At 31.9% G+C, this 23,064-nt stretch overlaps 3 protein-coding genes across 5 annotated transcripts in view; 2 read left to right on the top strand and 1 right to left on the bottom strand.

Annotated features, from left to right (window-relative positions):
- Positions 1 to 8,823, top strand: part of LOC137929968 (mediator of RNA polymerase II transcription subunit 12-like) — a 36,584-nt gene extending 27,761 nt beyond the window's left edge. For 2 of the 3 annotated variants that reach the window (XM_068773131.1, XM_068773129.1), the window contains 12 exons: positions 837 to 1,044; positions 1,770 to 1,850; positions 2,195 to 2,334; positions 3,170 to 3,272; positions 3,580 to 3,678; positions 4,288 to 4,423; positions 4,510 to 4,622; positions 5,053 to 5,150; positions 5,409 to 5,676; positions 5,912 to 6,208; positions 6,734 to 6,811; positions 7,389 to 8,823. In XM_068773131.1, coding sequence (XP_068629232.1) covers positions 837 to 1,044; positions 1,770 to 1,850; positions 2,195 to 2,334; positions 3,170 to 3,272; positions 3,580 to 3,678; positions 4,288 to 4,423; positions 4,510 to 4,622; positions 5,053 to 5,150; positions 5,409 to 5,676; positions 5,912 to 6,208; positions 6,734 to 6,811; positions 7,389 to 7,586 — 1,819 coding nt within the window. In that variant the 3' untranslated portion in view covers positions 7,587 to 8,823. The remainder of the gene's footprint in view (positions 1 to 836; positions 1,045 to 1,769; positions 1,851 to 2,194; positions 2,335 to 3,169; positions 3,273 to 3,579; positions 3,679 to 4,287; positions 4,424 to 4,509; positions 4,623 to 5,052; positions 5,151 to 5,408; positions 5,677 to 5,911; positions 6,209 to 6,733; positions 6,812 to 7,388) is intronic. The other variant, XM_068773130.1, reaches the window with a different exon arrangement.
- A 674-nt stretch (positions 8,824 to 9,497) lies between these two features.
- mtDNA-helicase (mitochondrial DNA helicase) lies at positions 9,498 to 18,416 on the top strand. Its single transcript, XM_068772557.1, has 10 exons — positions 9,498 to 9,805; positions 9,916 to 10,142; positions 11,213 to 11,477; positions 12,116 to 12,263; positions 12,943 to 13,099; positions 14,280 to 14,429; positions 15,758 to 15,946; positions 16,631 to 16,819; positions 17,459 to 17,545; positions 17,965 to 18,416. Exons 1-10 carry the CDS (start codon positions 9,547 to 9,549, stop codon positions 18,277 to 18,279), a joined length of 1,986 nt encoding a protein of 661 aa, XP_068628658.1. The 5' UTR covers positions 9,498 to 9,546; the 3' UTR covers positions 18,280 to 18,416.
- Positions 18,417 to 20,196: 1,780 nt separating this feature from the next.
- On the bottom strand, positions 20,197 to 22,655 carry LOC137929516 (uncharacterized). Its single transcript, XM_068772504.1, has one exon. It carries the CDS (start codon positions 22,561 to 22,563, stop codon positions 20,434 to 20,436), a length of 2,130 nt encoding a protein of 709 aa, XP_068628605.1. The 5' UTR covers positions 22,564 to 22,655; the 3' UTR covers positions 20,197 to 20,433.
- Positions 22,656 to 23,064: the final 409 nt, after the last annotated feature.

Below are 23,064 nucleotides of genomic sequence, written 5' to 3'. Positions count from 1 at the left end.
TGATCTACTAACACTGCTACAAAACTTTGTTAAAAGCTCAATTAGACTTAAATCTTTCTACACATTAGCACTCCCGCGTGCCTACTGTATTGCAACACAAGTCATAGAACACTTAAGGCCTAGTTCAATTTGGCAAGTCACTTGCAAACCTTGTGACTTATTTTACGTCATTTGTTTTATTTTATAAATTATCAAATTCTGGAAGTTCTTGTTTGTTTAATAATGAGAAATAATCTATTAATCGAAAAACTTAGATATGGAATTGGGCACCAATAAAAATGGTGGTCATCCAATTTTCTATCAGAGACTCGTTGGATCATAATGTTGGTACAAAAGTGCAATATCGTAAAATGGAGGCGGATTATAGTTTAAAATTTGGGTTAGGTGTATCTTATTAATGCCTCTAAATTTAGCAGGAGCTATTGAAATGAGAAACAGCTCTGGCCCCTAGGAGTGCTAATAGATATTCACTAAATTAATTATTTAAAAAATAGCATGTAAATGTAATGAAATTAAAAAAAAATTATATAATTACCTCATAATACACATATTGTTATGTAATTCAAAAACAATATTTTTTTTATTACATTATTTAAAATACTTTATTAGTTGGTTGTATGAATTGCACTATTGTCATATTTCATTTATTTTCATGATTTGTGAGTTTAACATATTTTTCATTACAGGGTTTTGTATGCTTTTATATGAAACTACGTAGCAAGTCATACCTGTCAATCATTAATTAACAATGGAATTAACACACAGAAGAGGTTTTACTTAAAAACTTGCTGCGTAGTTTGGCCGAATGACAGTTAACCTACAATAAATTAATATAGTCTGTGTCGCAGCAACCTCTTCACCACATTGATCGACATGCTTGCCACTCTAATACATTCGACGCTCGCGGACGGCGGCGACGACAATAACAGGAAGCACTACCAGAATCTCATGAAGAAACTCAAGAAGGAGATCGGAGACCGGTACGGGCCCGCGGTGCAGAGCGTGCGGCAGTTGCTACCCTTATCGAAAAACACCATTATTGAGGTATTACTTAGCTTAAAATAAATGTAACTAACGATTTTAGATCATAGCATATTTAGTGTGCTCTTTATAATAACAATGAATACATAGTACCATGAATAATAAGGTATAAGAAACGTATATATCCTAAAAACTAAAAATTTGAGTAAATATGATAATATTTCATCTTATTTTTAAGAAAGATCACTAATATGACTTCTGTCAAATAATGTCAGCTTGGTGTCTTCATATACCGTCATCATACATCAAGTAAGCAAATAAATAACATTTGGGTCAGACATGAAGATCACAACGTAAATATACATTCAGTACTAATGAATTATATAGACCAAAATAAATAGAGTAATAAGTAGTGACCTCGATATACTTCCATGGTGGATCTCGATCATTTCCCGTAGAATAAATTCGTGTTCTAATGGTTAAAATATTACGAAGGTGCGTATACGCAATTATGCCTTTTTATTTTTTATTCATTAATATGTATGTTTAACGACCACAAAATCTATAAAAATAGCTAAATTACTAAAATTGAATAACCATTCATCGAGATGACAAGTCAGATTTTGTATTTCAAAATCAAACATGAATAAACCTCACCATCATTATATCAACGCTTTCTTAACTTCTAGCTTTTAAAAAATATAAGACACCGAATTTTTTTATTAATTTTGATTTAAAACTTTAGATCCCGTAATTTTTAAGAATAGTCTATATGCCTTATGTTTCAGGTGATCGCATGCGAACCGCTAGGCTGTTTAGTGGACCAAAAAGGAAACAAAATTTCAGGATTCGACAGCGATAAGAAACAGGTAACATTTTATAACAATTTATCTTAACATGTAATTGTTTACTTGCAAAATTTGAATTATTTTTAATAACAGAAGTAAATATATGAATTTTACAATTTGATAAAAGTAAACATATTTTACTCTCTTTGAGAAGACTTACAGTCAGATACAACTTCGAAATAGACATGTTGTTTATATATACATATTATAAGTAACAATATATTGCATCTTACTGTGAAATAGGATCATACATAGGTTTTAAGAATTAAGATGTAATGTTAATATAGTTGAAACAAAGGCATCCTTCTGAATTATAAAATATAGGAATGATTTGTATATTAAAAAAAATCCTTGAACTTTCACAGGGTCTTCGACTAACGGATAAGCAACGAGTGTCGAGTTGGGAACTGGTGGAAGGTGGAAGAAATCCAGCGCCGCTATCCTGGGCTTGGTTTGCTGCTACGAAGATTGAACGGAAACCTCTCACTTATGAAAATGCTCATAGGTATTACTCTGACTTCTCTTCAAGTGATTGATTTGTTATTGAAAACTTTCAATTGTCACCTACATAATTTATAGTTGAGTGTAAGGACGTCTAGACCAAATTTATTTTTGTTTTCAAGAACTTTGAAACTAATAGGCCTTATAATTCCCAGAGAAACAAATGTACTTATAGACCACATAACTATGATAAACAGTTACTAAGACCTTGTCAAAGAAATATCTAGAATTAAATTAGTGAATTTCTATGTGGCAGATGCAAGCAGTGTAACAGCGAATATTTTATAAATTGCTGAAGTATTTGTGCCTTTCAAAAGAGAACTGCTCGTTTCTAGAACCGGCTTCCTTTCAGCATTAACAACAGTCACATATTCAACAAATTTTAAATTATCTTTGGTCAACGTCAATGCATTGCAATTGCCTAATGTTAGCCTCAAATACTGTACCGGGTCGATCTAATTACAACGAATTGGACCCACAACGCACAATGAATAAGAAAATTAAAAAGTTACGTCTTATGTCGAAAAGCTTTGAAAATTTTAATGCAAATATTTTTTTTTATTATAGACTTTATTTTAACACAATAGGATGAAGATAAATTATCTTGATGGCTTCGAACTATCCAGTAATAACGGTTCGTCGCTCTATTTGAGATTGTGTATAAGTAAATAAATTATAAAAATAGAAAACTTATACTAAAAATTATTATCATTAACATTTGATCGCACCAGCTTTATAGATTCCCGAAGTGAAGAAACTTGTTGTCTTCTGTTAAAAATAATCTATGCAAGAAATAGTTATAATTAAAACAAATTATTTTTTTTTAATAATTGTTTCAGATTGTTAAAATACCATACACACAGTCTTGTTAAACCTCAGAGTTACTATTTAGAATCGCTTCCATTACCGCCTGAAGATTTGGAGACCAACGATAGTAAACAGGTAATTTATAAAACACTATTTAATAATTAATTAAATAACCCGAGTAATTCAATCTTCTATATCTTATTCCACCTATTAAAATTCGTTAATTTTTTTTTGATATTATGAATGCATGGACCTTTTGCTATAACACATGTCTTCACATTTTAATTATATGACAACCAAAGGCGTTTTAGTAGTTAGTTGTAAATTTAGTATAACACTTTTTATGTATGAAATATCTTACTTCTTTATGGTTTAAACTTGGCCTAGTTACGTAAACAATATGTCTGGATTAACAGATGTAATTTTGTAATAACTTTTTCAGGACAATGGAAGCTTGGACTCAAGCCCTACGGGAGCGGGTAAAGGTCGTAAGATGCCGTGCAAAAATAACAAAGTTAAGAAGCCTAAAGTAGCTACTCCGGTTAGTTTTTACTATTTTACATTCCAGTGTGATTTCTATACCATTTATAATAAAGAAATCTTCATTTTAAAAACTAACAAAGTCATTTTATATTTAGTATTTTGTTCTATTCATATTTCAAAATGAGCATAGGAGACACAACTTAACAAACCGGTTCGGTAAACTAATATTAGATGGTTTATAAAATAATATGCCTGAAATTGTATTGTTCTAAACACCTACTCTCTTCATAGGAATATTACGAATTTGTAGAAAAAAAATAGTTTTTTTTAATAATAATGAAATTTAAACAGAATAGCAAATATATTGTATAAAATATACATAAATAATTACTTTTTTGCACTTTTATGTTCGGATATCCAAGATTTTCATAAATATTGCGGGAGATCCTAACGATGATCGTCTCGTTTCCTTAGGCGCTTCGTACCCGTCCTCCTTGTCATCTCTTACCATACTAACTGTCTTCCCTCTCTCCCTTCAGAGCAACTATATTTAATGAACGCTTCCTATGTCGGGACGAGTTTTAAATTAATATAAAAAGCATGTGTTTCTGTGCATTTATGAGTTTTACAGTTTGTGTCATTCTAAAATAAACTATTAAACGTTTAGACGAATGGCGGCGGGCCCGTGGGCGCGAGCGGCAATGCGGTGGGAATGGCAGCGGCTCCAGCGCAGCAGCCGCAGTTCATGCAATCACAGCAACAATGGTTCCCGCCTCCGGGACCCACTTACTACAACCCACCGGGTAAGAACTGCGATGTAACATTTTGGACCATCAAAAATAGAAATCACAATCTAGAACGCATAATTAATGTTGATTTTTATTACCAGCGGCGGGTGTGAGTCCACGGGCCGTCACGCAGGCCTCCACGACGCAATGCAAACAGGCTCTGAGCAATATGCTGCGACAACGTCTACCTTTCAATCAGATGACTCAAATGCAGGTGAAGTAAAGTTTTGTTTTTTATTTATTATTACTATTGTCCTCATTTTATAATTATCCTATGACTCTATCCATAAATACCCAGTGAATGATTTAGATAAATTGTAAAGATCGAAAAGGCCATTGTTTTCTTGTAATTTTTTTGAAATATTATCATTTTGTTGTTTAAGAAAAACATATAGGTTTATTTGTGATTGTCTAGGTCAAGAATTTTCAAAAACTTTTTCTTCTTCACTCTTTTATGCAAATTTACTTATTTTAGACCGTAAATGATAAAGTAAAACCGATCCTATAAGTACTAGATGTGTTTTTTAAAATTTGGTCTTTACAGGCTTAAATTATCAAAACTGAGAATTTCAAATTACATGTTTCACATCATTAATGTAAGGTAAACTTAATTTGTAATAAGTATGTTAATATTAAATTACCAGAGTGCTGGATATCCCGGTGCACCTCATGCAAGAGCGCCATTCCCGCGGCAAGGTATGCGCCAGATGCAGCCCAACCAGATGAGCCAGATGCAACCAAAGTCAGTATTTTTTTCACATTTTCATTACAATTTATTACATCCAGCAGAAGACGTCCTGCGGCTGAAATGTTAACACTTAGATCTTATAATTGATGTTAACATATTTGATATGTAATATATGTATATATATATATATATATATATATATATATATATATATATACATACATACACATATATATATAGGGTAACAATATAAAGTAAAGGGTAATAAAAAAGTTTTGTAATTGTTTTGTAATTATTAATGTTGGTTTTTAGCCAAATGAACCCCATGAGTGCTATGGGCAACATGGGTCCGATGGGGCAAATAGGCGGTGTCCAGATGGGTCCAGGTCAAATGGGCGCAGGTCAAATGGGAAGCGGTCAAATGGGACAAAACCAAATGGGAGGTGGTCAGATGGGAAGTGGCCAGATGCCAGGACTCAGCAGTCAGATGTTTGGTGGGCAGTATGGTGGAATGCAACAAGGGTATGGTGGGTATGGGCAGCAGATGATGCAAGGTGGACAGCAACAAATGATGAATCAGGTAAATCACTTTTAATCGGTTTCTTACATGCAAAAAAAAATTGTCTATTATCTATGTCTATATAAGAACATAATCTATATAAAGATTTCCGTGTCTGAATAGACACAATATCTGTAGAACCATTAGGCATAGACTTGAAATTTTGTAGAAATATTCTTTTCTCCAAGTAGAGCTCAGCTAAGAATAGATTTTACGAATAAGCATGCAAGTATCACAAACATATTTAAATTTTCAGGGCATGGGCCAAGGAGTTAATCAAATGAGCCAACAAGTGAACCAAATGGGACAAGGTGTAAACTCAATTGGACAGAATGTCGGACAAATGAGCCAAGGTGTCGGACAAGGTGGACAAATGCCTCAAGGCATGGGACAAATGAGTCAAAGCATGGGACAAATGGGACAGGCAATTGGTCAGATGGGACAGATGGGTCAAGGAGGTGGTATGGGAACAATGAATAGTCAAGCTTCATCCATGGGACCACAAGGAGGAAACGCAATGGGCGGATTCCTTGGACAACAATCATTCCAACAGGTATCGTATATACTTTAGTATTAATTTTAATTACTACTATTGTCTTGAATATTTTAACACGTAAACTACGTAATGATTGATTATAGGTGTAAAATCTTTAAGAGGGTGAATGTATAGTTCATGTCAATTAATGTACACTTAACAATATTCAATGGCATCAGATGTAATGAATAATACAATGATAGTAAAAAAATAAAGTACGACTAAGCGTTTTCCAAATTTGGATTTCTATATATTAAAACTAATTATAGTGTACTATATTTTCCTGCCCATTTTTTACTGCCAAAAGTTATTAGAAATAAGTGTAAAAGCTATTTGCTAACAAGTGAGCTATACAGTGTAAACAGCAATAACATTTTCTAATTAAAAATTATGAAAGCTTATAGTTAATCATCTGTTTAACTAACAAGGTCATTAAGTTTTATCGTATCAGATTTTTTATTTATTTTAAGATGGTTTAGATAGGTTAAGTACTAAGAAACTTTTTATTTCAAAAAAATATTGACATTGTGACATTTCTTGCAGAACATGATGAGTGGTAGAGCAAGTCAAGAAGCATTCCTAGCACAACAAAGACAGAACGCTCGACCACAGTACATGCAGGTAATCAAGAAATATAAATCATTTTCATATAGTACCAGCCAGGACTACATATAACGCTCCGACACTGGCACCTTTAAATCACATAAATGCAGGATTTGGATCTGTTCACCACCTCCACTTTCATCATAGTTCACTTAAAATAGTTGTCCAAGTTAGTTACTATAATTTTTTCAAACCAGGAAAAAGAGACTTGCTCTAATCGGTCATAGATATATCTCAAAAAAATTGACTCTATGACATATGTTATAATATATATGTGTGTTTATATTATTAATTATTTATGTATATATATATATATATATATACATAAATAATTGACTATAGGACATATATTAGAAGTAGTCATATGCCATATGACTTCTAATAACTTTTGTAATAACATTTCATCAAAGCCTGGTATCAGAGTGATGCAATATCCTTGAAGACTTGGAGTAGGGCATATCGGGATGATACATGAAAGGAGAAGACATACTTATAGCTTAAGGTTAGGCACAAAAAATATCTAGTGGACCTGAGGATCAAATTGCCAGAATTATAGTGTTAATGTTATGTTTAACGTTTATTAAAAATGTTGAAGGCGCCGAACGTGACAATGGGCGCGATGGGTGGCCCTGCACCGCCATACCCCCGCAGTATGCAGCCTCAGCAGAGTGCCCAATACCAGCAGCAGCTCACCCCGCAGCTGCGCATGCGGCAGCAAGTCCTCGCAATGCAGCAACAGCAAGGACCTCTCGTTCAGCACTTACAACGACAGCAGTATCAGCCACCTTATTAGGATCGAATATTTAATCCAGCTCAATGTAATCATTAATTGAACTTATCTTAGACTCTGACAAAAAATATTTTACAAACTATAATCTAATATCCGAAGCATATTTTATCAAAAGAAATTATTGGTATAGTTCTACCAAAAACGCTGTGCTGTACCTTGAAACCCAAGGCAAATGTTAAGGAAAAAACGGGAGGAGCGCCGCCGCAGCAGGTATTTATATTGGACTAACAGAACAGAGCTGTCAAAACTCTTCCTAGTCTCGTCGCATATACCGAAGGAGCGGTTTCAGTTGCAGTATAGGAGGCTTTACGATTACCTGGCAAATTAGGCGTCTCACTCAAACTATCTTGTTTAGTGTCATATAGCTCTCACTCGATCCTTTTTTGACAAATATTCACCCGACCTCCAGTTATAACTCGCTAGATTTTATTATTTTACCTACTTTATTCATCTATCAGATCTGTCTCCGTTATTTTTATACAAAAGTCTGCTGTTATGAAATTCTGTAGTTTTTTTTTAATTAACCACTAATTAGAAGCAAACAATTTACAAATAGAAATATTTATAAAAAAAAACATTTGTTTTATATAATCAGTTTGTTTTATATTAGCATACGTTATGGTGATAGCTAAGTAACCTGGGAAGGTAACTGCTTAATTTTTTAAATGACATTTTGATTGTATTTTTATGGAGAGACTTGTCTGTAAAATGAGTTATCATAATTGTGGTCTATGTAGAAACCATAGAATAGCGATATGAAATATAGAATTTTATCAGCGATATCATTACAATAAAATGTCAACCAAACTATTTATATTTTGAACGTGATAAATATTTTAGAGAAATTGTACACAATTTTTTGTACATATAATTTTTAATTAAGGTAGTATATGTGTAAGAATGAATTGTAACAAATAAATTAAAATTATGTCACACAAGTATTTATAAAATGTATTGCTATTACTACTGTGGTTGCATATATGCATGAATTTTTTATCACAAGGATTTTGTTTTCGATATCTCATGGAAGATGTAAAAACTCAAAGCTTATAATCTAAGTGTATAACAGTTTTTGTAACATGACAACGTTCAAGTTATTAAAAATACAGTTATTTTTTTAATTATTTAATTATTTTATATAATTTTGTTTAGTTATTAATTTTTTTATTATCAAGTATTTGAATATATGACAGTCTGTGTTGAATGTAGTACAATCAAATGTAATAGTTAAAAAAAAGTATAGACGAAGTATTTGTAAATATTCTTTTTAATAAATAATACCTGTACATTTTTTTTACTTTCTAAACCCTTCCTAAAATTATGCTACAAAACACTAAACCAGAGGATGGTAACCTGTGGTTCGCGAGCCACATGCGGCTCTTTAGTCACATAGGCAAACATTATTTTATTTTATCATATCTTTATGCTCTAATTTGTTGTGAAGCAAATAAAAGAAAATACTTTTTTGCTTTTTAATTTTTATCTCTAACGCATAAGGTTGCTGACCTTTACATTAGATCAAAAGTAATAGATTCACAACCCTGTATATTTCCATAGTCACGTTTTAATTGCTGTTGAACTTTATAGTAAATAGTCATGCAGGTCATACCCGAATCCGCCTACAAGGCTGTGTTATGAGATTTAATGGAGAGTGGTGTAACCACTAACGTACGAAGCTGAGAAGCTTTGATGTTTTTTTCACCAGTCTCCGTTTTAGACGTTGCTGTATGATTATACTTTGAAATTGCTTTATATTATTATATTATTTTAAATTTACATTTCTGCTAAAGTACAGTTTATCTGTATCTATATTATCTGTACTTACATTTTTTTCTTTTCGTTTTTCTATTGTTTCAGTGTCAATATTTTTTGTCTGTGTATCATCTGTCAATAATTTATAGGTTATGTTTTTATTATTGTTTCGGTTTTTGAAATTTTTTGTTAAGGTTTAATTGCGTAAAATATGTTACACTCTTGTCGACTGAGGTCTCGCATTTTAAAGTTATCTTTAAAAACTTGTGGTTGTAAATTTACACAACGTAATATACACGATGTAGGTTTTAATGATATACCTATAATATGTGGGTCTGATATACGAAAATTGCTGAGAAAAGGTGGTCTCGCGGTACAAGATGGTTATTCATCTTATGTGACCAAGTGTGCTATCTGTTCTGGAAAGGATAAAGGCGAAAACAACAAATTATATGTAAACAAAGCCACCGGTTAGTACGTAAATATTACAGCTACATTCTCGTGTGATGTAGTATAATTGGTTTAACTTATTTTGAAATAATTTTTGTACTGGAACTAACTTTAACTTGCTTAATTTCAGGATATTTTATATGCCCAAAATGCAATATTTATGGAGATTGGAATATTCTAGAAAGACTTTTGAAAAAAGCAAAAATGGAACCAAACATAAAAGATTACATAGAACAACTAACACAAAAATTTCAGCAATTTCAAAAAGACTGGCAGGACACTATTAGCATAACTAGCTCCTTGTCTGAAATAAAGGAAAATGATGTGATAGATATATTTAAGCTATTCGAGTTTCCTGTAAGTAAGCTCTGTGTTCCCTGCTTAGTTATTGCTAATATTTATAATCCATAAAATTTATATGACTACTAAGTATATGTAATTTTGAAACTGATAAGGTATGTTAGTCATGGAAATATTGAAAAATATTAGATATTACTAATATTTTCATACTAAATATTAATTGCACAATTTTTTTAATTAAAATAATTGTGGAAAATTTTTTTGTAATGTCCAATAGGAAAATTTCTAACTGTATTCATTAACAAATTGTTGTCCAGTCACAATTCAACTTGTGTTTTTTGGCTGAATATTTTTTGCTGACTGGCCACAAGTAAATTCATGATGTGTTTTTTTCACATTGCTCTTGTTTTCCCTTTTGGCGACTATACAGTGCATTGGTTGTTCCGTATAACACAAGCTGTTTCTCTCGCCTAAAATCTTTTGTTGTAAAAAATATACATTTGTTTTAAAAAAAATAATCAAACATAATGTAGAATTGAACAATGAATTTTATGCTGATGCTTTATCTGATTGTTGGAGTGATTATGAATCAATTTGTGCTTACTGTAAAAATGATATGGTATCAAAAAAGAGAGCATCTCTAATATTAGGCCACTAAAATTTCAAAATAGAAATATAATAGCATCAGATAATGATGATGATTTGGAAAAAGAGTGAAGTGAACAAAATATTACACCAAGGTTTCCGGACAAGTAAGAGGCCATGCCTTAGAAAAAATAGTTACTGCCACGAAAGCAAATCTGACTCGTGTGTACTAAGTATGTTTATCAAAGGGAAAACAAAGCGAAATTAGATATATTTGTAAAAGCTGTTAGGTAGGTATGTAAGTGATTGTTATACTGCTTATCATACAAAAATAAATATTAATAGTTGAATAATAAATGAGGTTTATATTTATTGTTTTACTTCCACATCCAATTGCGAAATAATAGCCAGTGTGACATGAGAAATTAATTTTCTGTAAAGTTGCCAGACAACAATGTGTTACTATGACTAAGTGTGAATGTTAAAATTAAGAAGTCTAAACAATTTTATAGTACAATTTCTATTAATAAATTCATTTTCAGTATTATCCAGATGCTTGTAAGTTTCTATCAGATGTGAGAGTATCTAATGAACACAACATTTTGTATTTTCCATTGAAAAATGTTGTTGATGAAGTAATAGGATATCGTAAAATTCAAGCTGGTAGAGAAGAGGAAGCTGAGAGTTATGGCGAACATACAGCTGGTCTATTTTGGTGTAAAGCTCAAAAGGTTGGTCATAGCACTCAAGCTGTTTTGGTGCCCAGTATACAAGATGTAATACATCTAGCAGCTCATAAAATACCAGGTTTGATTTGCAATTCTGCAATATTTACTATTTTAGAAACTTTTATGTATTAGATAGGAATATTATTCGAAAGAAATTTAACTGTATAAATTATCTCTTCTATTTATTAATCAACACTGAAAGTCCGTACTGGTCTCTGAATGATTTGAAAGAATCAATTATCAACTATTCCTAGTATTCTTTTACTGTGATTTTCTTAATGCAGTAGTAATAAAAAGTTCTGTTATCTTAATTTGACTTTACCAGGACAGGTGATAGTCCACATATTCATTTACCATTTTCTGCAACCAGTAGTTTAAATAACTAACAAGGTTGTCTGCAGACAATGTGGCTAAAATTACTTGAGGCTCACTTTGGTTATATTACACCTATTTTTGTAATGACAGATACTCAACATTTGTCTCATAGCAAGTCTTACCCCCCTTTTCTTTTGCAAAAGCCTCTAAGTTTCTTCCCTAATACAAGTATAATCGCAGCTTCCCTGATCGCTGATCATTCAGCCAAGTTACATAAACTTGTTTATGATATGTTTAGCTACAAAACATATTTGTTTTAGAATACAAATTTGTACAAAATGTAAATTTCTGATAACTTATGTTTTTTCATTGAAGATCATTTATATTAATTCATTGTTACAGGTACTCTTGTATGGTTAAATAATTGCAACCTACCTCCAATAGTTCTTCCTACTTTGGAGAAATATCAAAAACTATGTTTATGGGGTGATTGGAATAACATGCATTCAGTAGCTGAGAAACTAGGTGAAGAAAGATGTCGTTTTGTAAGGTGATATGTTATATATATTTTTATTTATGTTATCTATTACACACATAATCTATTTTAACTGTTCATATATACTAAGTTGGTAGTGCACTGTAAATTAAAAACTAAACTCTACAACTCAACCTTTTCTACTTAATATGCTAATTCTAAAGCCAATGAATATATCACTGTTAACAACCATTAAAATAACTTCTCGCACGTTTCCTACTTTGAAAAGTGATTATTAAATTAGGGTAATATTGGAATAGGTAGTAGTGGTGTGAATATTGTGGACACAGGTCAATGAGTGTGGCGAAGCGCCCTGTGTGGCACACTGGTGTGACGTAGGTGGGATACAAGTGTGCCGTGGGAAAAAATAATAAATTGAAATTTTACAATATTTCATTAAACATATTTTGTATTCGAGACACAGTGACACGTCACCTTCACTCGTCTCTTGAATTTTACTTTAACACAAAATTCTAGGAAAGATTTTAGTGTGCCTTAGATGAAAAAAGGTTGCAGAGCACTACTATAGTATGTTTTTATGTTAGGAAAACAGTATATAAAATTTATGAAGATGATATGAGAATGTAGTCTGTTGGGACTACACTCTTTATTGTAGTATTGAATTTATTGTTAATATGTCACCGTCTAGTAAGGTTTATCTCACATAATCTAACATAAGATACTTATGTATTAGACCAACAGATGGATTAGTGACGGCGTCAGAAAGTGCTGCTGCCAATTTATCTTTGAAAACCCTGGTGTCAGAGGCTAAACCTGCTGCACACAGGTCCATAACTACATTCTCCGCACTGAAGGATGATGTCTATGCTGAATTAATAAATATTGATAAGGTGACATGCATTTTTAATTATTAATTTCTCTATTAACTGGCCTTTTTCTATAAGAGCCAGACAATTTTGTGAGAAGTTTATTTTAAGAGCCATTAGTTTTTTATATATTTTCCTTTGGTAAAAACATTTTTATAAGATTGCATCGGTTTGGAATTACATTCCTGAATTTTTCTGCTTAATACTTTATTTATCTAACTTTCCTATTGAAAATTTACGAGTCCAACAATAGATGTCCTGCTCTAAAATGATGATGTTAATGAAACACTTCTTAATAAACATACTTGTATCTTTATGTTATGTTTATACATAATAATATGAAAATATATTTGCAACAAATATATGTTGTATTTGTAGGTAATTATAATATTACTATCCATGCTATTATTGAACATTTTCAAAATTTGACTTATTTCTGAATTATTTTTTTACCTTTCTCATACAATGATTGTTAATAAATAATATTTTAAATGTGCAAGAACTGAAAGCCGTTTTCCATCTCTGGTGTAAAATGATTTTTAGGTTAAAGTGTAAAGATTAAGCTTGATTGCATAGATCAGGGGTCAGGTCCAACCAGCGGCCCGCGAGCCACATGCGGCTATTTGAAGAATTATTTGTAGTTCTCGGCAAATGAAAACGAATTCACTTTTCATTTTTCTGTAATTAAGTATTAAAAAAACTATTAACGTTTCGTATGTTTCAAAACTTTTTTACTACTTTTTTGTACTTTGCTAAAAAAATAATACCTTTTCAAAAAATTATAATTTCGCAAATAAAATTCGTGAAAATTGTGAAATTTCGAAAATTGTCTCGTGTTATCAAGGCGCTTAGCCACTTCTGGTATAGATTGTAAAAACATAATTTTTAACACACTTATTAAGACTATTTATATAATATATTTTAAGTACTACTACTACTACTACTACTCCGCTAACTCAGTGACCCAAAGTGGGTCTTGGCCTCCGAAGCGAGAGACTTCCACTTTCCTCTATCTTGCGCCATCGTCTGCCATTGGCTGACATTCAATTCATATATTTTAAGTATAATCTTTAATTATTAATTAATCTTTATCAGTGTAATAAGTAATTTCCATCAAGTAACAAACAACTAAATCTCATATACTCTGAATTCCTCTAAAAAATAGGAAAAACACATTTTTTTTATTTGCATTTTATTTACATAGGTACGCGGAGTGAAGTGGCGACGTTTTCCAGCGCTCACACGTCTACTAGGCGGCCATCGGCGAGGAGAGTTGACGATCCTCACAGGACCTACAGGCTGCGGTAAAACAACATTATGCGCCGAAATGTCACTCGACCTGGCAGAACAAGGGGTAAGAAAAGAAGATAATATATCTATGCCAGGAGCGTAAGATGGTCATCGCAGCGATCTTTAAGCTTGCAGTGGGCGTCGATCTATTGACATCATTATGATATATAACAATTTGTATAACATAAAAAATATTGGCACATTAAGAAACGACAAGACCAGTCTAAATGTTGTTTAATTTAATATAATATATCATTTGTAATAACTTATCATAGCAATGACTATTTTTTGTAACATACAAATTCAGTCTTTTGAAGTCGTGTTAAATTTCTCACCAGATAGATCAAACTATAAAATATATATATAACTAAATAAATAATATTGTCAAAAAAAAAATAACTCGCATATGTTTTTTAATTATTTTATGTTGCATGTTATAATCGCTTTGAGAATATTGTTTAAAAAAGGTGCTATTTAAGTATGGATTATCATTAGTCTTTTGTATGATTACTCACGGTAAAATAAAAATGAAATTATAAAATTAAAGATCTGTAGTCATAGTAATGAAAGTACATTACAAGTTATATATGATAGAAGACTTTTCCAACAATTACTCTACTTATGACACATTACATTTAAACATGAATACAATGCAGTAAATTCACCATTTCGCTATTCACAAACTGCTTCACTTCTAGCGATGGCTGATTCCGTCCCTGTCTGCAGGCATAGCTAGGACCCATGTCTCACCTTCAATCGCGGAGTAATCCCCGCTTTCATCTCACCTAGTCTACCTTCGTGCGAACTTCTTTGTTTAAATAGGCGAAATAGGGCTGCTTTTCTTTCTTGCTTGCTTTTCCTTAACCCTTCATTTCCCCGAACTCTGTACGTACGGTAAGCTGCATAATCCTCGGCTTGAAGCATTAATAATAATAAATCTATTCTATACAAGGTGATTAGTTGTAGGTGTAAAAGTATCAAAGGGTGGAATGATTGCTCATTTGCTGTCAATTACCTTATGGTAAACCTTGTCCAAAGTTCAATGATTTCAGAAATAATAATGTTATTGAAATTAATTATTGTTAAATATCTACTCCTGCAGTCGTTGTAATGCTAGGAGTTATTCGCCATTCGATTTCTAATAGAAAAAATACATATTTGGGATTGATCATTTTATACAAGTGATTGGAAATAGGTGTAAAAATTTTAAGCTCTTTGCTGACAAATTATCCATTGTACATTCACCCTTTTCAAGTTTTTACAACTATAATCATATGGGCTTAGGACAGATGTAAATTTGTATAAGTTCTAATGTTTACCTTGTACAGACAAAACGTATTTGGGAGCATTTGTTCTTATGAATGTATTCCATGTAACAATTCTCATTCGCAGGTAAATACATTATGGGGTAGTTTTGAAATTCGCAATTCACGCTTGGCGCGAACGATGCTGCAACAATTTGTCGGTGTTCCGCTCGAACAAAACCTCCAGGACTTCCATAGATACGCAGAAGATTTTCAAAAACTACCAATTTATTACTTAGCTTTTCATGGGCAGCAACAAATTAAAGTTGTTATGGAGGTAAGTTTATAATTACTGTCAATATTTAGTCCCAAACTATTACAAATTAATAATAAAATTGCAAATTATAAAATATTTGTCTAAAACGTAGTCGAAATACTCGTAGTATCAGATTTTCGAAAGCTGTATACCAAAGGTTCCCAAAGTATTCCAGGTGGAACCTCGGAAGTCAAGGATAGACTCGATGGGGCTTCACATTGGCGTAACAAAAAATTAGGTTGACAATGCGAAACGAGAGTCCAAAAATAACCTGCTTTCGATAATGAATAACTAAAATGTTTTGCTTGACTTCACTTGTGCATGTGAGGTACCACAAATCGAGCAAATAAATTCTTTAGAATTTCAGCTCGAATTAACTTTATTATTATTCAGTACAACGAATCGAGACTCGCAAAACGTCAAATTCTGAGTTTTTCTTGAAAACTATTAATTTGTGATTGGAACTCGACTACAAGCCAAATTTGAACATGTAGATCTTATCTTCATATTTTTCTTCAATTTAAGACACTCGTAAAGGAGGAGATATGACGTAAAAGATTAGAAGCCCATTAAATATATATATATATATATATATATATATATATATATATATATATATATATATATCCATAAAATTACATGTTACAGAAAATTTCAATTTTTTTCTTCAAGTAAGTAAGGTTTATTTCTATAATTACTGAACAGGTAGTAGAGCACGCCCGTTACATGCACGACATAGCGCACGTGGTGATAGACAACGTGCAGTTCATGCTGGGGCTGGGTGACGGCCGTGAGCTCGACCGCTTCCTGCGGCAGGACGCCGTGGTCGCCGCCTTCCGGACCTTCGCCACCGCGCGCCACTGCCACGTCACACTCGTCATGCACCCGCGAAAGGTTAGTCCGGTTTGACAACCTCTTTATTTCGGCATATACTTGAGCATACCTTTATTTCGTATATTATTAAATTTAATACTTCAACGTTATCGCCAGAGAAGCACTTATAAAGTTTCCATGAATAAAATAAAAACATTGCAAAATATCGACCGCTTCACAACACACTTATGCTAAGTTAGTTATGCTTTACTTTAAAAACACATCTAAATTCTTTAACTATATTATTACTAAGAAATGAATAGGTTCAGAAGTACTTTTGTAAAATAGCATCTCTTTATATAATTTAATTTAGAGCGTTAGAGGATTGAGACTTGCCATCGTAGGTCGCAGATCGATTCCCGGGATACAATCTTGAATAATTCATACTTTTTGCTGTAATTATATGGGATTGTCATTCCTCTCAGACAAGTTTTCAAAGGTAGGGCAGCAGCATCCTAAGCGTACCATAATATTACATTGCGACTGCGTGATGATTTTATATATCCCCCCATAGATATCTATGGGAGAGGCCTATACCTTGCAGTGGGCGTCTACGGCCTGAAACGACGTATCATTAACAATTCATTTTAAAGAAAAAGTATAAAAACATTTTTTTTGTAAAAGTGATCCGATTTTAATTTATATTTAAATTTATTTCAGGAACGTGAGTCAGAAGATCTATCTACGAGTTCCATATTCGGTAGCGCAAAGGCATCGCAAGAAGCTGATAATGTTCTAATAATTCAGGCATGACTAACAACAAACTTCTTTTTATCAAAAGAAATCAAATTATAAAAATTTTAACCTGCTTATATGCTTGAATGTGACTCATCACAATTCTCTATTTACTGTAAATGTAAAAGTACGCAGTCACTGTGTTCCTATATTCCGATTGGAATGTCACTGTAGTAAAATATCTGGGTCAATCATTTTTAGATGAAATGAACAGAGCAAAGTTACAAAGTATTGTAAATATAATCAAATTATATTTTAATTTTAATCCTTCGTGGTATAAATTACAATTTAGTCTTAGAGAGTAAAAGATTGATTTATATATAATAAGTTTATTATTAAGACATTAAATTAATAAATAAAGTACACAAGTAAACAGAAAATAAATTCTGATATATAAACTTTTGTATTAACATTTTAATGATATTTTATAGGATAAACGGTTGACAGCGGTGCGCGGCAAGAAATACTTACAAGTGGCCAAGAACCGGTACAGTGGAGACCTGGGAGTCGTGCCTTTAGATTTCGAAAAAAATTCACTTAGTTACCAATCGAAGAAGAAAAAAGGTAAACCAGAGGATGCAGACAAATTACTGGACCAATGTTTCGAAGAGTACTCGTTCAACGAAAATTCAAATGAAAAAAAGATGGGAAATTGGGGCCAAACTAAAAAACCACGAAATAAAACAGACAACGAAAGTGCCAGCTCATACTTAAGTGATATTCTAAACTTAAATAGAACTAGGTGAAAGTGTTAATCAAAGTTTTATATACAGATTTATTTTATAATCAAGCATTATGCAATGACCAAATTTACTCTAATATATGGTCCTTTATGTGAATTTCTATGAATGCTTAAAGGAAGCAAACATTGTAATTTTTAAAATTTGTGTTAACTATATATATGGTAAATAAATGTAAAATTGTCCTTGCTTTATTAAAAAAATTATTAATTTACACTTTTGAAATCATGACGCAAAAGTTTAAATTAATGCAAATAATAAAACGTCAAATGATTTTTTTTTGCCATGCCCAAAACGTAGTAACATCAAATACAAAAATTGAATAGAACAAAAATATATAATAAAGTGACTTTGAAAAGAATTGGTCGATTTCACTTTTGTAGCATTATCTTAATCTAGTCCTCAGACTGTTTAGTATGTATACAGAGTAGTATTGTATAAAAGATTAAAATCTCTTGTTTTTAAGCTGTCACTACAATTTTCACTATCTATAAAAATAAAAAGTATTATTATTTCCATCACTAGTGGAAAATTTTTAGGATTGTTTTTAATGTGGTGAAGTTGGAATATAAAACAATAATATACACCTATCCCCCGATTTACACGGTACTTGTTTTACTCGTTTTCACTTTTACACGGTTTTCCAAACAAGTTTTTTTTGTTTTTATCACACTCTACTAAGTGATAGAATTTAGTTAACTTAGTTTGCGAAAGTGAGTTTGACAAATCTGATGAAAAGGAATTAGTACCAGTAACATTCATTACTAAAGTCATCTGCGACAGACTCGCATTGGAAACAAAGCTGGTTAATAATTTTATACAAAATGACACAAACTTTGAAAGGGCTTTACGATTCCAACGTGACATAAATCGCTGCTTGGCTATGATGAATATGAAGAAGTTTACATAGATCTTAATTCGAAGCAATTGTTAATAACCGATTTAATTACCGTCTCTCATAATGTAAATATTTCTGCTTCAAACATCAAATCGGCACAAATAACTTCGAGTGATGAAAGTGAATTCGAACCTTCGATTCCGAAAAAAAGAAAGAGTAATTTCTGACAGTGATAAAAATAATAAAACACCTTTGGTTTTATTTTTGTTCTTCTGTTTAATGTATTGTAATTAAATAAAAAAAACAGTGTTTCCGTAATACATTAAATATTTTAACTTGTCAGTGCGTTTTATTTTTATTTCTGTTAAATAGCAAAATTATGCATTTTCTGCAAGCTTTTCGATTTATACGGTTTTGACTTGAAAATTTTTAATTTCGATTTACACGTTTTTTTCAGGAACGTATCTACCGCGTAAATCGGGGGATTGGTGTATAAGCTACACAACAATAAATAAAAATACTGTTTTGACAATGTCATACTTATTGAAAGATTTTATTTTTTTCAATGGAAGAAGTCTGATTGTCAACACAACACTTAGGATAGACAAATGTTTTACAAGACTAAACTTGGCAAATATATCACTTCTGCTTCAGATGTGTCAAACCATATGCCAGGTAGTATACCAATATTTTTTGCATTTCAATTTTCGGATTTCGTATTAAAAATGATAATGATTCATACATGAAGTATTTTTATGTAAGATGAAATAAAACTGTAATTTGAATAAATACATTTTTATATTCATAAATATTGATTTTTTATTAATAATTTTACATTTCCCACACGTTATTTAATGTCCCAAACAGGATAATAATTACATATATACAAAAGACAGTAAATAGCACGCTAATAATTATTAATATACATTACATATTTTACAAAATATCAAATAAAAACTATTAGCTGCTCCAGACAAGTTATCTGAAGTAACTAAAAAGTATTTTACAAAATTTCGGTAATATTTTTTAAAATATTTCACTTAATTAACACAATACATAGTTAATGTTTGATTAAGATTATCAAACACACAATGAAAAAAAATTAATTTCTTGATAATTTCATAATTTTTTTAATAGTGTACCTTAAACATATTACTGCATCATTAGGTGTATCACTTTATTTGCAATTCAAATAAAAAATAATGCTCTAAACAACTTGTTAAATATTTCAAATAATAAAGCCACTTAACATGTTATCTTGTGTATATACATTAATTATTACATTGTACTGTACTGATAGTATAATGAGATGTAATGGCAATCTATTTAATAAAATGAACAGGGTCAACTAAAGATGAGTCATTAGTACGTTCTTGTTTTCTCTTACATTTTGGGCAGGGTATGTTTACATTGAGACATTTAGCATGAAAGACACTTGAACATTCCTCGCATCTGTAGGTTGTGCTGGTTTCAAATGGATACAATATTTTTGGATCTCTACACACCTCACAAATGAAACCTTTTTGGCTGCAGAGCCAACAATCAAGCACATGCGTTTTGGCAAAGCTAACAACTTTTTCCAGCTGCAGTACAAGTGAGCCATTAGGTATCTGCGCCAAGTCAGATATTGTATACAAATGCACATGATCATACAAATACTCCCGGGGCCAAACTCTCTTTTGCAATTCTTCAATTACTGGTTCTCGACAAGTAAATATATATGATCTTAAGAAATTAAGTTGTATTCTTAGCTCCTGAAGGTGTGCCATATCTGATACGCCAGAGTATATTTTAGGATTCAGTTTCTTCATATCTATTAATGGATTATGTTGAAATTCCAGTAAGAAAAGTGCTGATTTTTTAGATACCGGATATCTCTTAAAATCCCAATTGTGTATAACTCGTGCAGGGATAATAAATACATTTGGATCCATACAATTTGAACAATAATATTCTCCAGTGAAAGCACAGACCTTTGCCTTAGAAACAGTACTGCCTAAAGGATCTTGACAGCTCTTGCATTGATAATTCTGGTGATCCAGCCCCTTTTCTCTTGAAAGTACCCCAAGTTGTTGTACTAATTTCTGCAATTCTAGAACGGTGAAAGAGCCAGTTGTACTGTTAGGAACAATTTCAAAGTCTAAGCCATGCATTGCCAGCTCTTCAGGTACTGTAGTCTCCAATGTTAAGTCACAAATATCAATATCTTCACAAGTAAGTTTTAATTCCTTATGAATATCTTTCATAATGTCTCTTAAATTTGGTGCATTGGCCTGTGTGTCACCAAAATTACTAGAGTTGTCAACAAAGGAAGACAGGCTTTTTAATTCAGGAGTTTTTATAAGGCTACTGCCATGTGAAGAGTTTGAATTTATTGATGTGTTTAGCTCATCTTTATTATCTGTAGACCATCCTTTTCCACACAAAGAATTACCAGTGACTAACACCTCTGATGTGTTAATAAAATCAGCTGACTCCACAGATGATGCGTAGGCATTGATATCATGCTCTTGGCTAGTTGTAGGTTTTTCAATATCTACTGAAACTGACTTAACAATTTCTTTAGGTGTAGATGCATTGCCTTTTTTTTCCATTTTTTCTGTTTGTTCTGAAATTTGTGAATTATCCTCTTTGCTTGTGGCATCAATTGATGTATTATTATCTTTTGAAAGTATAAAATTTAAAGCTTCATCTTCATTTAATACCATCATCCTACCTAAGCCTGTTAGATTGGACGCATGTGTTGGAGTTGATGGTAATTTACTTTTAATATCATCACAAAGTGTGCTGGCCACATCTAGTCCAGCACTAATTGGAGCAGCCCTCATTGTAGGCACCCATATTCCAGCTTGCATGAGCACCTGTTCTGGCCACTGATTTAAAAGACTTGAGTTTGTTGGCAAATTAAACTGAACACATGATTCCAACCCTTCTATAAGTTTCTGAGCGACTTCCAGTATTTCTGAATCACAAACAAATGCAGACCTGTTATAAAACGGCTTGACGGCTGAGATATTTTTTAAAAGAGTAGCCATGTAAGATGATAATAAACACTCATTAAGGGCAATGCGTAGCCAAGCACGACATTGACCTATTTCCGTGTTTATTTGTGGAAGAGACGATATTTGATCGATATTTTGGCGATGTGATAGAACTAGTACAAGAGGCCAAAAACTAGATTGTGGGCGATAATCCGGGTCGCTAGATATAACATTTTTTGCTTTTCTCAAAAATGTATCCTTCAAGCCATGGAGAAAAACAGCTTCTAAGGCCATACACAGAGTATTTGTTGAGTCAGAGGATCCAAGAACGCTATGAAAGTTTTCTTCAAATTGACTATTGTATTGTATGTCTTTAACACAATCCGACAAATTGTTTATCAGTGATTCCTTGAGAATAGAATCGCGACTATGTTTGTTCAAACTAGAAGCGACGTTCTTAAAAAACGACATTTTGCTTATTATTCAGTAATATTTACTAAATTGCCGTAAAACATTCACACGTTAAACTAAATTTGCAACTTGAAACTCATCTCGTACACAAGTTTTTCTAATACACCTCGAAAATGCGAATAGTAAACATAACAAATGTCAAAATAATTCATCATTTACGTTCGAAAATTCATATAAACTCAACGTATAAAAAAATGTTATAATGTGTTATAAATATGTCATATCAAGTAAAATATTCCTTATTTAGCTATCTACTGTTAAGAAATTAAGTGTTTATTAAAAGAAATAGTTGGAGTGAAATATGTATCTAGGTGTTTATGCATTATAATACATACTGAATTAAAAACCTTGCTAAATAAATTTTGTTTTAATGTCCAAATCTTGTTTACGTAAATGTTTTTTGTAACTATTATAAATCGCAATGTAATTGGCATTTACTTTTGCACTCTTGTTTAAGGTTTGATGTAGGAAGCTTTGGCAAAAATAATGTCTCGGTTGCAA

Source organism: Battus philenor, unplaced genomic scaffold (genome assembly GCF_028537555.1).
Source record: "Battus philenor isolate CCGP_79_NKW_IND1 unplaced genomic scaffold, ilBatPhil1.0.hap1 SCAF_5, whole genome shotgun sequence".
Classification (NCBI taxonomy): Eukaryota; Metazoa; Arthropoda; class Insecta; order Lepidoptera; family Papilionidae; genus Battus; species Battus philenor.
This window is presented reverse-complemented; position numbering and strand designations above follow the sequence as displayed.

Excerpts from the sequence above, each read along its gene's own strand:
- mtDNA-helicase (XM_068772557.1), top strand. The coding sequence starts at position 9,547 with ATGTTACACTCTTGTCGACTGAGGTCTCGCATTTTAAAGTTATCTTTA. Across the intron at positions 12,264-12,942 it reads GAAAGATGTCGTTTTGTAAG|ACCAACAGATGGATTAGTGA; the intron begins GTGATATGTTAT and ends CTTATGTATTAG. Across the intron at positions 17,546-17,964 it reads ATAATGTTCTAATAATTCAG|GATAAACGGTTGACAGCGGT; the intron begins GCATGACTAACA and ends GATATTTTATAG.
- LOC137929516 (XM_068772504.1), bottom strand. The coding sequence starts at position 22,563 with ATGTCGTTTTTTAAGAACGTCGCTTCTAGTTTGAACAAACATAGTCGC.